The 13,107-nt window shown below is 38.2% G+C and overlaps 1 protein-coding gene across 1 annotated transcript in view; it reads left to right on the top strand.

Annotated features, from left to right (window-relative positions):
- The window catches only part of GORASP2 (golgi reassembly stacking protein 2), a 40,742-nt gene extending 29,718 nt beyond the window's left edge, over positions 1-11,024 (top strand). Inside the window, exons 6-10 of the mRNA XM_020990945.2 lie at positions 7-139; positions 1,591-1,714; positions 5,537-5,623; positions 6,936-7,046; positions 9,965-11,024. Of these exons, the coding sequence (XP_020846604.1) occupies positions 7-139; positions 1,591-1,714; positions 5,537-5,623; positions 6,936-7,046; positions 9,965-10,296 (787 nt within the window). The 3' untranslated portion in view covers positions 10,297-11,024. The remainder of the gene's footprint in view (positions 1-6; positions 140-1,590; positions 1,715-5,536; positions 5,624-6,935; positions 7,047-9,964) is intronic.
- Positions 11,025-13,107: the final 2,083 nt, after the last annotated feature.

Raw genomic sequence — 13,107 nt, 5'->3', positions numbered from 1 at the left:
CTAAAGCCTAGGATGTGGCATTGGCTATGGCTATTTACATCGAATACCTACAAGACCATTTGAAGAAGGGAAGAAAATTTCTCTTCCAGGACAGATGACTAGTACCCCTATTACTCCCCTCAAAGATGGCTTTACAGAGGTAAGATATTTGCTTCACTGACTTAATTTATTCTTTGAAAAAAATTTTGTTGATACCTTTGTTTTCATATTAGTCATTCCTAGACATAATCCTCCTCCTGGTCTCTGCCCACCTCCTTTCTCTTACCCCATTGAAGCCTCCCTTGTAATAATGAAAACGTTCAGCAGAACCAACCAATACAGTGATGATATACAGCAGCATAAATTTCTTACCTGTGTAGCAGTCCATCTCTCTACCAAGAGGAAGAAGATAGGTTTCATTATCTGTTCTCTGAGCCCTAGCTTGTTTATTATTATTTCTCTGTCCTTCTTGCTTTTCATCTTGCTTTTAGTGGTGGGTTTTTTTTGACATTACTGTTATCATTATGTATATTCTCTATCTTTTATTGCTTTCTTTGGCAACACTTCATACAAATATCCCCATTTCTCTGACACAATAATATTACATTACATGGAATTATATTATGTATCATGGACTGTTCAGCCATTCCTTAATTGGTGGGTGCCCAAGTTGTTTCCAGTTTTTTATTACCACAAAAATCTATGAATGTTTTAGTACATGTGAAACTTTTCTTTTTCTGTTTTTGACCTCCTTTGGTCTATGTCCAGTTGTGGGATTGCTGGATCAAAAAGCACAAGCACTTTAGTGATTTTTTTTTTCCCAAATTAATTCTTACCTGGAATAAAAAGCTTCTTGAATTGAACGTATAAATTAAATAAATAACCCAGTTTAAGCCAGAAAAATTGGGAGAGCATTACATGAGAGCTTCTATGCCACTTCTTGTCTCCACTGGCATTTTTTGATATATATATATATTTTTTTTTTGACTATACCTCTCATTACTTCCATGCTGTCTAAAACTATTTAAAATCACCTCAGGTATGTTGTTGGTCCACCTAAGATCATATCTTCTGCTCCCAAGTACTTTCAGTCCTTCAGGCAGAACTTAGGCAAAGCATGTATTTACCCTGTGCAGAGTTTGGAAATTTTATCCCCTGTCGGCTCTTATCTTTGAGGCTTCTGTGTAACACATGTTCATGGTCAGGGCCTATAAGTTGACTAGGAGGAAGGGAAATTGTTAAGAGCTGGGGTATGGTTACAGTGTGTAGTTGACTAAAATGGAGTGTTTAGAGTGACTGAAGGTTACTCAAAGATCAAGGTTAGTTAAAAGAGAATTTAGGAGTTGAAAGGGGGATGTACATAAAAGGAAGAGCTGCTGTGACAGTTTTGAGTGAGCGATGTTAACAGCTAAATATGGAGTGCCCATGTGAGGTGACCTGTACTGCTATCTAGGTATGATAGTCAGGGTCGCTGCTTCTGGTGTGGGTTGAAGTAGCAATTACTGGGGCCACAATATTTGCTAGTGAAAATTTTTGTTCGCTGTTTATCATGCATTCCAAATGTTTTCTTTGAAATACACCTAAGTAATTTTTATCTTGGTTTTCGGTAAGGTCCAGTTGTCATCAGTGAATCCTTCACCTGTGTCACCACCTGGAACTACAGGGATTGAACAGGGTCTGTCAGGACTTTCTATTAGCTCAACCCCTTCAGCTGTCAGCAGTGTTCTCAGTACAGGTAAACAGAAAAACAGTTTTGTTCTTTAAGATTTGTTTCTCTCGTGGCCAGTTTCTAAGGGTAGTTTGTCTCCCTACTTCCTTCTCCAAGTCCATAAGACAAATGCCTAACTGTATTTATGTTCCACCATTCGACAACACTCAAGGGGTTTAAAGTGTGGTATACCAGTCACTGGGACTAAGACTATAAATTCTATAGGGTAAGCAATCAACACTGTTAACCACAGATAGGAACATCTGGAGGCCCTGATCATCTATAGAATATTCTTCCTTCCTGCTGATGGCAACCATCTTTGACAGCCTAACATGATTTTGATGACCAAAGAACCATTAATCTCTGTAGTTATATCATCCAAGAAATCTATTACTATCTTAACATATATGTCAGCTCAGATACCTTGTTAGAAGAATGCCTATAGTTGTAGATCACATGACCAGCACAATGGCACATTAGTCACTTTCTGTAAACCACTTTAACTGTCCATCCGAAAAACAAAAAAGGAATTATGCACCAGATGTATAATAATCATAGATAAATACCCCAGTGCAAGAAGACAGAACCATGACAAGGTAAAATCCCCCTAAATTAGTTATCAGAACCCTAATATTCAGATCACCCGATCAGTACTCTTCCCCCACCAGCCCTTATATATAACAGCTCTGGAGTCAGGAGGACCTGAGTTCACATCTTGCCTCAGACATATAACACTTACCAGGTGTGTGACTCTGGGCAAGTCACTTAACCCCAATTGCCTTGGAAAAAAAAGAAAAATAAACCCATTCCTCAAGCAGCACATACACTGACTCTGCCAAGCTATTTGTAGCTAAAGTGGAGTGGGGCTGAAAAGTACTTTCTTTTGATTATGGCCTTGCCATTGGATTAGGAACTCCTAAAGCTGCAGACACTCTGCTTAGAACACTCTCACTCCTAATCCTACAAAAAAGTGGAAGACAATGACTCATCCCAGCTATGAAAAAGAAGAGAGCCAAGGGAGGAAATGGGGTGAGATACCAGGGTGGGTAGCTGCTCCAGGCCTGAAGTAAAGGAGGCTGAAACTCACCTAGGGTCACCCTCCCTTTGCAAGTTGTCCAGAGTAGGGACCCAGGCAGTCTCTTCTAGTGTTTCATCAGCAAAGGGAAGGACCTGAAAGTGAATAACAGAAGAATACAAAAGGAAAGCAAGAGCACTGAAGATTTCAAAGGAAAACTTTCAATAAAAGCCAGGGTTTTGTGTAAATGTATCAAAAGGAAGGATCATAAAACCAGAAGAAGAGAATGCCAAGCTCACTTAACAAATATTATAAGATAATAACAAGAAGGTCCAGAGTGGTTAAAAAATAGAAATAAAAGAAAATTAAAAAAGGAAATTAGGAATGAATATAGGTGGGAACTTAGAGTTCTTAATGAAGGATTTTAAAAGTCAGGTTACAGATTAGGAAAAATTGATGCAATAATGTTAAAGGAATCAAATCTATGCAAGCCAGAATGACTAACTTTGAAGACAGGATGTGCAGAGATAATTTAAGAAATATAGGTCTACCAGGAAAATCAGAATACCATAATGCAAAAAATGATACATGGAAACTGCCCAGAACTTCTAAATACAGAATACAGACAACAAAGCATCATTTGGGAGAATCTACAGAATGCCACCAGAAAGAAAGCACCCAAATTCATGCTTCAAACTCCAAGCTACATAGTGGTTAAATTGAGTGATTTCTATCATGACAAATTTTGCAAGAGACCAGTAGAATGACTTTGAGACATCAAGAATAGGAAATTAAAATAATCCAGATTTATTCTTTAGCTCTTGACAGTTTGCAGAGGGGAATGGAATGGAATGGTATCTTCCTGAAAAGCCAAGGAACTCCAGCTGCATCCTAAAATGATATGCCCTGCAGATCTTAGCCTAATCATCAGTTTTTTCAAAAGAGAAGCATCTCTCAACAAAAAAGAGGCCTCTGAAATAAAAAAAAGTACAGACATGAGGAGAAAATCTGTAAAACTATGTTTTGCTCCATTGAAGCAAAAGCTTTTTTCTCATCAACAAACAGAAATCTTGTAGTCTTGTATTTTTGTTCCTCTTTTTAAAAAATAGTATATTTCTTTGTGTGGGGATGTTATACATTGCAGAATGAATTGCACAAATACAGTCCCTTAAAATCAAGTTTTAAGACAGCCATTCCTGAAGTGTGGTCCACAAGCTTCTGGGAATCCCTAAAACCTTTTCAGTATTTCAAGACCATGTTTATAATAATGCTAAGATGTTAGTTGCCCATTAAAATACTCTTCCCTTTTCCACTATATATCTGTATGAGGCCGGTTTTTCTTCTTAGTTTATACTTCAGCCAAAATAATATTGAACACAGAAGCATGAGAATACAACTGTCTTCTGTTAAGCCAGACATTAAAGAGACTTGCTTAAATATGAATTTTTGTTTCTGTTTTAGAAAAGTTTTCATAAAAACCTGTCATTTATGTTAACATGTATTGGGTTTATTATTATTTTATAATGAATTAATAAAAATTATCGATTTTAATTTCTGATATGGTGACATAAGAAGTGAAACACATGTAAACAAAAGTTCTTTGGTATATTCAGCAATTTTTAAGAGTAAAAAGGGGTTCTGAAACTCAAGTTTTAAAACTACTTTTCTAAGCATTTAGTCTCTTTCTGGGTCATTGATTAAACCCTAGACCAAAACTCCGTTAAACATTAGCTTCCACCCATAACTCATCGTGCTGTTTTTCATTTTATCTCAATACATGTACATGAGCTAAAATTTGTCATTGAGAAATCAGATGCATTACCAGATCTCATCTCTTTGCCACCTACATAATTTTATCTATTTAGTAATTCCATAAAGGTTGTATTTTGTTTTTCAAGAATCGCCCCTGCATGTTTGTGACTTCCTTCTGCTGATTCTTTTTTTGAAACTTCCAAGGTCAAAGTAGTTGGCGTGACCTTTTTCTCTGGAAAGCTGTCATGGTGTGGTAAAAACAAGGCTAGGCCTGGAGTTAATAAGACATGGATTCAAATCCTGCCAATGACGCTTCTAAGCTGTGTGACCATGGGCAAATTATGTAACCTCTCTGAGCCTCAGTTTTCTTCATCTATGAAATGGGAATATTTTTAGCATTTGCATCCAAGGATGGCTGTAAGGATCAGATTGTTGTTGTTGAGTCATTTTTCAGGAACGTCTTGACTCTTCATGACCCCATTTGGGGTTTTCTTGACAAAGATACTGGAGTGGTTTGCCGTTTCCTTTTCCAGCTCATTTTACAAATGAAGAAACTGAGGCAAACAGGATTAAGTGACTTGGCCAGATTTGAGCTCAGGAAGATTAGTCTTCTTGACTTTAGGCCTGACTTTCTATCCACTGCACCAACTGGCTGCCCTTTAAGGATCAGATTAGATGATATTATATGGAGGACTCATGTTAATTAAAAATAAAACTTTGCTTTTTCTCATAGCCATATTGATACTTTATTTTTCCAAAAATGTTTGCAGATCAATAAATTTGTTACTTTTCCTCCTTCCTAAGTATGTACAGGTACACAGTCTGTTATCCAATACCTACCTGTTTTTGAGACAGATTTTGATTTACAAAAGCTATACCTTGAAAAAATCTAGGAAGCAGGGGCAGCTAGGTGGCACAGTGGATAAGCTCCAGCTTTGGAGTCAGGAGGACCTGAGTTCAAATTTGGCCTCATCAGAAAGGCAAAAAAAAAAAAACCTAGGAGGCATAAAGTATTATAGCACGTTGATTTTGTTGGCTAAACAAATTTATTTGAAATGCAAATGTGTCCTTGGTATATTTAGGTGTACCAACAGTACCGTTATTGCCACCAAAAGTTAACCAGACCATCACTTCAGTGCCACCAGTTAACCCAGCAGCTACTTTACCAGGTAATTTTAAAAGCACAATATACTTTGGGGAGTAACATTTTTGATATAGAATAATAGTAACTGATATTTTATAACAATGCAGGGTATTTTTTCTTTTCATGTCTTTTAATCTCACTTTATCCTCAAGTCTTGTGGTAGAAACAGAACAGTTAGTAGCCCTGTTTTACGGTTGAGATTAACAGGTGCAAAAAGGTTAGAGCACATGGCTGGTTAGCAAATTGAGGATTGGACTGGGTTCCTTGATCACTGACCTCATGTTCTTTCCATTAAACCACTCAATGTGAATCAGTAAAGAAAAGGATAAAGAACATTTACTGCAATGAGAATGGTAATTCTTTTTCTTTTTTACATGAATTTAAGCAGATTTTTACCAAAAAGCAAAACAGAAACAAAACCCTAATGAGCATGGAACTTAATTATGGCACTCCAAATTATCCATTAATTTGGATAATATGGAGTGGATATCCATTCTAAAATCATTATGCATTTATATTTATTCACATAGTGGTAATCCATGTATACAGATTAGTTCTGTTACAGATCTATGATAATCCTTGTTAGCAGATTTCAGTTCTCAGTGTTCCCATCCTTTAAAATGTCAGATAATGCCACCACCTACCAAGAGTCCACATTCTTGTTATTTTTGTCATGCTAATCTGCTATAATTTGCTTAAGCACTTTCCCACCCCTATTGTTGGACGTTTGAGTTCTTCCAAATTTCTCATTATTACAGAGCCCAGTCACATGCTGTCCTGGTGATGAGCCTCTCTGTGCATAGCTAGGCTAATTAGTCCTCAGGAAATAGAAATACCTATCACAGGGATCTTACTTAGTGCACCAGTAAACTAGAGTCTGTCAGAGCTTATTACTTTGTTTTGACAGCAACTTTCAGGAACCCAGGTCACTAATTGTGACTCCGGAGAACTGACAGGGAAATAATGCTTTTCCCCTTCTAGTCAGATAGTTAGGAGAATATAAATGTAGGGAGGCATACATGGTCAGAGATGGCCACTGTGGGTTAGATTTTGTTTGTGGATTTGGTTTTGTTTTTTGCTTAACTTTAATGTTTTATTACCAGGGAGGGTTCTTATTTTGGATGGGGGCAGAATCATTGGGAATTAGCAATGATGTTTTTTTAAAGGCATCCATACAACTCTTAAAAATCTAGAATCACTCCCACACCACAGTGAGACATCAGTTTTATGCTCTTCTGTGGAGAACTTGTAATAAATTCCTGGTAACTTTTATTGTGATGTGTAGCTTGTTGCGGGTAAAATGACTTGCTTTATTTCGGGGGGGGTTCTCCCTTCAGGTCTGGTGCCTTTGCCAGCAGGATTGCCCAACCTAGCAAATCTCTCCAATCTCAACCTACCTGCACCACAGTTAATTCCAGGAGCTGGATTACCAGAAGTTATGCATCCTGGTATGTACTGATTCTGTATTGAATCATTTTAGAAACAACTTTCTCCCCAAAATCTCTTAAGCAAAGAAATAATCAAGGTCCTCTATCTTAGTTTTTCCTTGAAAGTAAATTATTTCAAACTATTTCAGCTATGTTAGAACAGGCTATCAAATTAAACTATTCAGCAGCTTTCCTCTGACCTACAAACCTCACCCTTCCCCAGTCCAACCATAGGAGAGAAAGAGAGCGCAGGAAAAATACCTTCCCGGGATCTGCGAGCCAACATATCCTGTCTTTTACCTCAGACACTGCTACGAAGTGGCTGTTTTAGGCACAAGAAATGGGGGTATGATGTTTATGCCAGTCAATAACAATAAGAGGCTCCTGGCTAGCCTAGTGGAAGTTAATTAACTACCTACAGGAACTTTTTCTGCCAGCAAATAAATAATGGTTTCTTTTTAAAGTATAGTCTAGATTCCAGCATTTAAGCTTACTTTAGATGTGGATAATTGAGAGTAGCAGATATATAACACATGATTTACTTTCTTGTGCTTTTTAATCACAAAATATGACTTTCTTTTTAACTTAACATAAATATCCTTAAATTTAATTTCTGCTTATAGGATGATTCAGGAGAATTTATATGATATTAAGTAAAATCCTTTTGTGCTTTTTACAAGTCAGTAACTTAAGTGGTAGATTTGAGAGTAAGTCTGTTTTCTCTTATGGCTGGTGTGGATTTCAGTCCTACTAGACAATAGTTTATCTGCTGGTAAATAAATAAAAACCATTTTTCATTTGTCAGGGGTTGTGAAATAAAATAAAATGTTGTAGGCAGTTGAATGATTTATTATCATAAATTTACTTGTTAAATTCTGTTTACAGATTACTTCTGTTATACCTACAACCCAAGTTATTACTGTTTTAAAAGTTTGCAAGAATTTAGTAACTGATCCAGGTCTCAGTTTCCTTATCTTTAGAATAGAGAAAAGGAAGTAGGTAGATCAAGGTCTTTTCCAACTCCAAGGCCTATGTTCCTATAATGCTTCTGTTTATTTGGAATGAAAATTCTGATAGAATTGCAGTTCTTTACTTCATGATGTAAATATTGAAAACTTTCACCATCATCAGCATCGTTGTATTTTTGAGAACCATCTATAACCCATTCAGATGGGCACATTTCTATACTTCTTCATCCTACTTATTGTCTATCTCAAGGAGTAACCAAATTACCTGAGTTTCAAACTGATGATGTAATTTTGGTTATATATTGGTAACACTTTAAAAAATTATGACTCTACCATTTTTGTACTTCAGTTGTAATGACTTTAACTTTTATAATAACAATTGTAATAACTTCAAAATGTAGTGAAGTTGCTTAAATGTTTCTGACATTTTGAATTTTTCACCATATTCTAATTAGTGTTGTTATGTGACATACCAGTGCCTGGTAGTATCCACCACACAGAACCCTTGACAAATGGAAAATGGCTCCCATAGACTGGGAGGTAAATTCTTGGCTTGGGGGGACTGAAATCCATACCAGTCACAAGAAAAAATGGAGCTTTTCATTGCCAAGATGATAAAGAGACAGATTCTCCCTCTCAGATCTGCCACTGAGATTTAAAAACAGCCTAAGACTTCACTGAGCATCAGGTAGGAAAGACCATCCATCCCAAGGCCAGCCAGGGTAAGATCATAGGGTCAGATCACCACATAATTAGGAGGGTTTTTTGGCCACAGCGGCTCACAAAGACCATCTGCCATGGGATAGAGGGTTTGTGATCTTTGTTGATGAAAGCTGAACCCACCTCTGTAATGTCATGGGTCTTTGAAATATTGAAATATTTAATACTGGGGCATAATACTGGCAGCTTTTGTGGTCTCGGGGCTCTAGGGTGACCTCTCCCATAAGTGAATGTAACCTATCTTTCAGCCTCGATTGGGTGTTAACTTAAATGCCTATGTTTGATTACTGTGTTTGAATAGCTGGCTACGGTTTGAGTTTTTTATTTCCTTCTTCCTGTCCTATTGGCGAGGCACACATGAGGAAGAGTCTTTGGCTTATTAGAAGAATATGTTCCTAGGCATCGTTATCACCATCCATGGTATTTAGCTAAAGACAAAACAAGGGCTGTGGGCTGTATTGGCTCCATTTCCTTAATGACATGCAGGTTTTAAAATCTATTTGAGAAGCTGCTTGTTTTGTGATGTTGAGAAGTTCAAAATAATTCTACTTTGTAATTGATTCTGTTGTGTTGATTTCATATTATAATTGATTCTGTATGTACCCAAGTCCCCATTCTGTGTCCTTGACTTGCACTCAGGAATTTAGCTTTCCTTCTTAATTTAAAGTTTTAATAAAAGAACAGTTGTTATCTCTCATAGCATTAGCCCTTAAGATACTTCCTTAGGATACTTCAGACATCTTTGTGTTATCTTTAAGTTAACTTGGTACCACCCCCAAAAGATATATCTCTGTCCTTGCCTGTGTTGTATGTAATTACAGAAGGTTTTTAATCTCTGCAAGGGGACAGACAGCAAATCTCGTAGTTCTGAACCCCTGGCAAAGATGACAAGATGCAGATGGGTCTCATAATCAGAGGGGTGGTGATAAGCTGCACATGAATGCAAGACCGCCTTTCTTCATATAGCCAGTCTTAATGTTCTTGCCCCTACCCTACAAAATATCACTTTTTCTCCATGTCTACCAGTACTCCGTGTTTGTTGTGTGTCAGTAAACAGGGTCCCCTGCTTTTCACTGGGGTCGCTGGCTTTACTGAGGTTGCCAATCTGACCTGCTTTGTTAACAGTTGTACATGTTACTGTTAATAAACTGGCCTTTCTTGGAGTCTTGTACCTCAGTCTATCGTTATTAAATTTATTTGAGACTTTGCCATAAGCTCTCCGTGGGTTAGTTTTTATTTTTTTCATTCCAGGTTTGCCACCTCTTCCTTCCTTGCCTCCCTTAAACCTGTCTGGAATCACACCGCTGTCCATGCCATCAGAATTTCTCCCCTCGTTCCCTTTGGTCCCGGAGGTTTCTTCGACGACGCCTGAGCTACTGTCCTCCCTTCCTCCAGTAGGGAGCCTACCTTCTGATCCAGCCTCTACTACAAGAGCAGAACAAACCTCTTCACTTCCCTCAGATCCTCCTCCCCCCACTTCAAAGGCTGCAACTACTGTTGAAGACACAGCAAACGAACCCATCCCAACCAGTGAAAAGTCAGTTTCTACCATAACAGATACAAGTGCTTCAGCGTCACCTTAACTTGAGACCATTCCTTGGGATTGGCTTGGTATATTTATTTAGCCACAGGAGCGTGTTTGGAAATGCAAACTATCATTAATTTCATACTAGTTTGTACTGTATCTGTAGGAATCCTGTAAATAATTCTAAGGGTAAAGATAAACAGAAAGATATAGGCTTTCTATACTGCAGAGTTGGGGTGGGGGACAAGGGACACCAGAAAGTGTTTGTACTTTAAGGGTAACACAGGCTCCCACTGCCACCCTTGGAGAGGCTAGGACTGTAGCCTGCTGGGCCTTCTGCCAGCTCCTTCTGTAAGAAAATGGAACCTTTTATGCATAACCTTTACCTGCAATGTTACTTGTACTTTGTAAACAGTTTGCAGGAACGCAAACCATCTCACACATGGGGGAAAAAAAGAGGTTCTACTTTTGATTTTTGTGAGTCACGTATATTTTAACATTTGCAAAAGATCTTCCAACTAAAGATGTTTGTTAAAAGTTACAGAACGTGCATTGTTAATTGAGCATATTTTTATTCAGCCTATACACAGATCTTTGTTTTGAGCTCGTAAAATTACTCCACATTTTGTAACTGCAGCTGTGTTGCTTGATGAGTCCGCTGTAAAATGGCATTTGAAAGGAGATGTTGCATAGGTTTAAACCAGAAGGTGGCATTTTGTGGCTACTTGTAAAATAATAGCTATACTGGGAAAACAGATACAGCAGCAATAAATCACTGTAATTTTACTTTTCTTCCTGTGTGTTACATTCCAATACCAGTCATTGCTATGTGTGTCTTTGAAGGTCCCACATCTTATTGAGATTTTTGCCTGTTCTTTGGGGTTTTCAGGGTGGCTAGGGGTTGTAGCCAGGGGGTGAATTCTTGAAAAATGTAAACTCTGTTTAATAGGCATTGATAAAAGACAGCTCTTGAGCTGAAGAAGTGAATCCCCATCTCTCTGTGCTAAGCGACTTGGAACAGGGCCTTTTCAGCCAAAAAGCTTAGAAGAATTATATCTTCTACCCATGGCAGTTTACAGGGTTGAGGCAGACTTCTAGCATTTACGACCTGTTAGGACATTTCATTTTCTGGCATTAGGTTTATACAGTGTTTCAACCCTTGGCTTACAGTTGCTTCTTCCACTTGGATGTAGAATTATTTCCTTCAGGCCAGTAGGCCTCTTTTTGGATGATACATTAAAACAAGGGCATAAAAGGAAATAAAAGTCTTCTATACATTTGGAAATTAGACTTTTTATTGGCTCATCATGGGGGAAAAATTGAACTTCCCTTTACTTCATGTCTTCATGTAAAGGCCATTAATTGGATAATATAGCAGGCCCTTCCATCTCTAAGAATCTGTGATTCCATGTAAAAGTTGTTAGTACTTTCATCAGTCCAAGCAAACCTGATATGAGAAATTTTGGCTTAAGAAATAGGCACATTTAGGGAATGCCCCCCTCTTTTTTTTAAAAATTTTTTTTAAATTTTAGGCAGTTCGGGTTAAGTGACTTGCCCAGGGTCACACAGCTAGTAAGTGTCAAGTGTTTGGTCTGAGGCTGGATTTGAACTCAGGTCCTCCTGAATTCAGGGCTGGTGCTCTATCCACTGCATCACCTAGCTGTCCCTGGGAATGCCTCTTTTCGCCTATGAAAGTATTTACCATAGAATTCCTTTGAATAGCCATTTCTTCTACTTTTTTCAAACACCTTTGCTGGAAAGCAGTTAATCTGGAGTTTAGTGCTTTATTTACAAAGTGGGGGTGAGGTAGCAGACTCACACGGAGATGTCGGTTCCACTCTGTGCCTTCCAGCAGAAGCAGTTTAGCGTTTAGTACTGCCATTTACATCATCACTCCAGCAGGCCACAGAAACTGATGACAAGAGGGAAGAGGCTCTCCGTGTGATGGCCTTGCGATGGCTTTATAAGAATTCTTATTTTCTTCTAATCTATTCTTAATATATATTTAGTCTTAAACCAAACACTCATCCCTTACTAATTCAACAAACGGTTGCTAAGCAGCCAACAAGATGATTGTCACTGCTTTGTGTAAGACACTGAACTGCTACCAAGACCAAAAAAAATGGAAGAAGTGCCTGACCTCCAGAAGTTTATATTCTACTAAGCAGCTTTGCCAGTGTATCCCTCAAGAGCTCTGAAGACCAAAAAGCTGTAACATTGTCATAGTAGCTTTTTTCTGCATGTGAAGCACTAAATTAGAATTCAGGAATAGACCCTCCTCCCGTTGATTCATCATTTCAGTGGACGGTAAGCAATAGATATTTAAATGTCTGTTATGTTCAAGGCCTTATGCCAGGGTGGGGAGATCCCTCCTCTCAAGGAGGTGGCAGTTTAGTTGGAGAGAAGTTGATAGGATTTAGAATTAGAAGGAACCTTTGAGATGTTCTTGTCCAACCTTTTTTTTTTTCAGGTAAGGAAAGGCTAAAAAGATAAAGTAACTGGCCCAGAGTCAACAAACAAGACTCAAATCCAGTCCAACTCCCATGCTCTTTTCCACTCTGAGACATTAACAATATAAGGCAATGTGTTATCCAATCTATTTCAGTCATGTCTGACTCTTCATGACCCTATTTGGGGTTTTCTTGGCAAAGATACTAGAGTCGTTTGCCATTTCTTTCTCCAGCTAATTTAACACATGAGGAAACTGAGGCAAGCAGGATTAAGTGACTTGCCCAGAATCATACAGCTAGTAAGTTTCTGAGGCCAGATTTGAACTCAGGAAGAGGATTATTCCTGACTCCAGGCCCAGTGCTCTAACCACAGTGCCAGCTAGCTGCCACAGAAAGGCAACATGTGCTAAGTCCCAAAT

The sequence above is a fragment of the Phascolarctos cinereus genome, unplaced genomic scaffold (assembly GCF_003287225.1).
Source record: "Phascolarctos cinereus isolate Bilbo 61053 unplaced genomic scaffold, phaCin_HiC Scaffold_726;HRSCAF=1367, whole genome shotgun sequence".
Lineage (NCBI taxonomy): Eukaryota > Metazoa > Chordata > Mammalia > Diprotodontia > Phascolarctidae > Phascolarctos > Phascolarctos cinereus.
The sequence above is the reverse complement of the archived record's forward strand: the minus strand, read 5'-3'. Positions and strand labels throughout refer to the sequence as shown.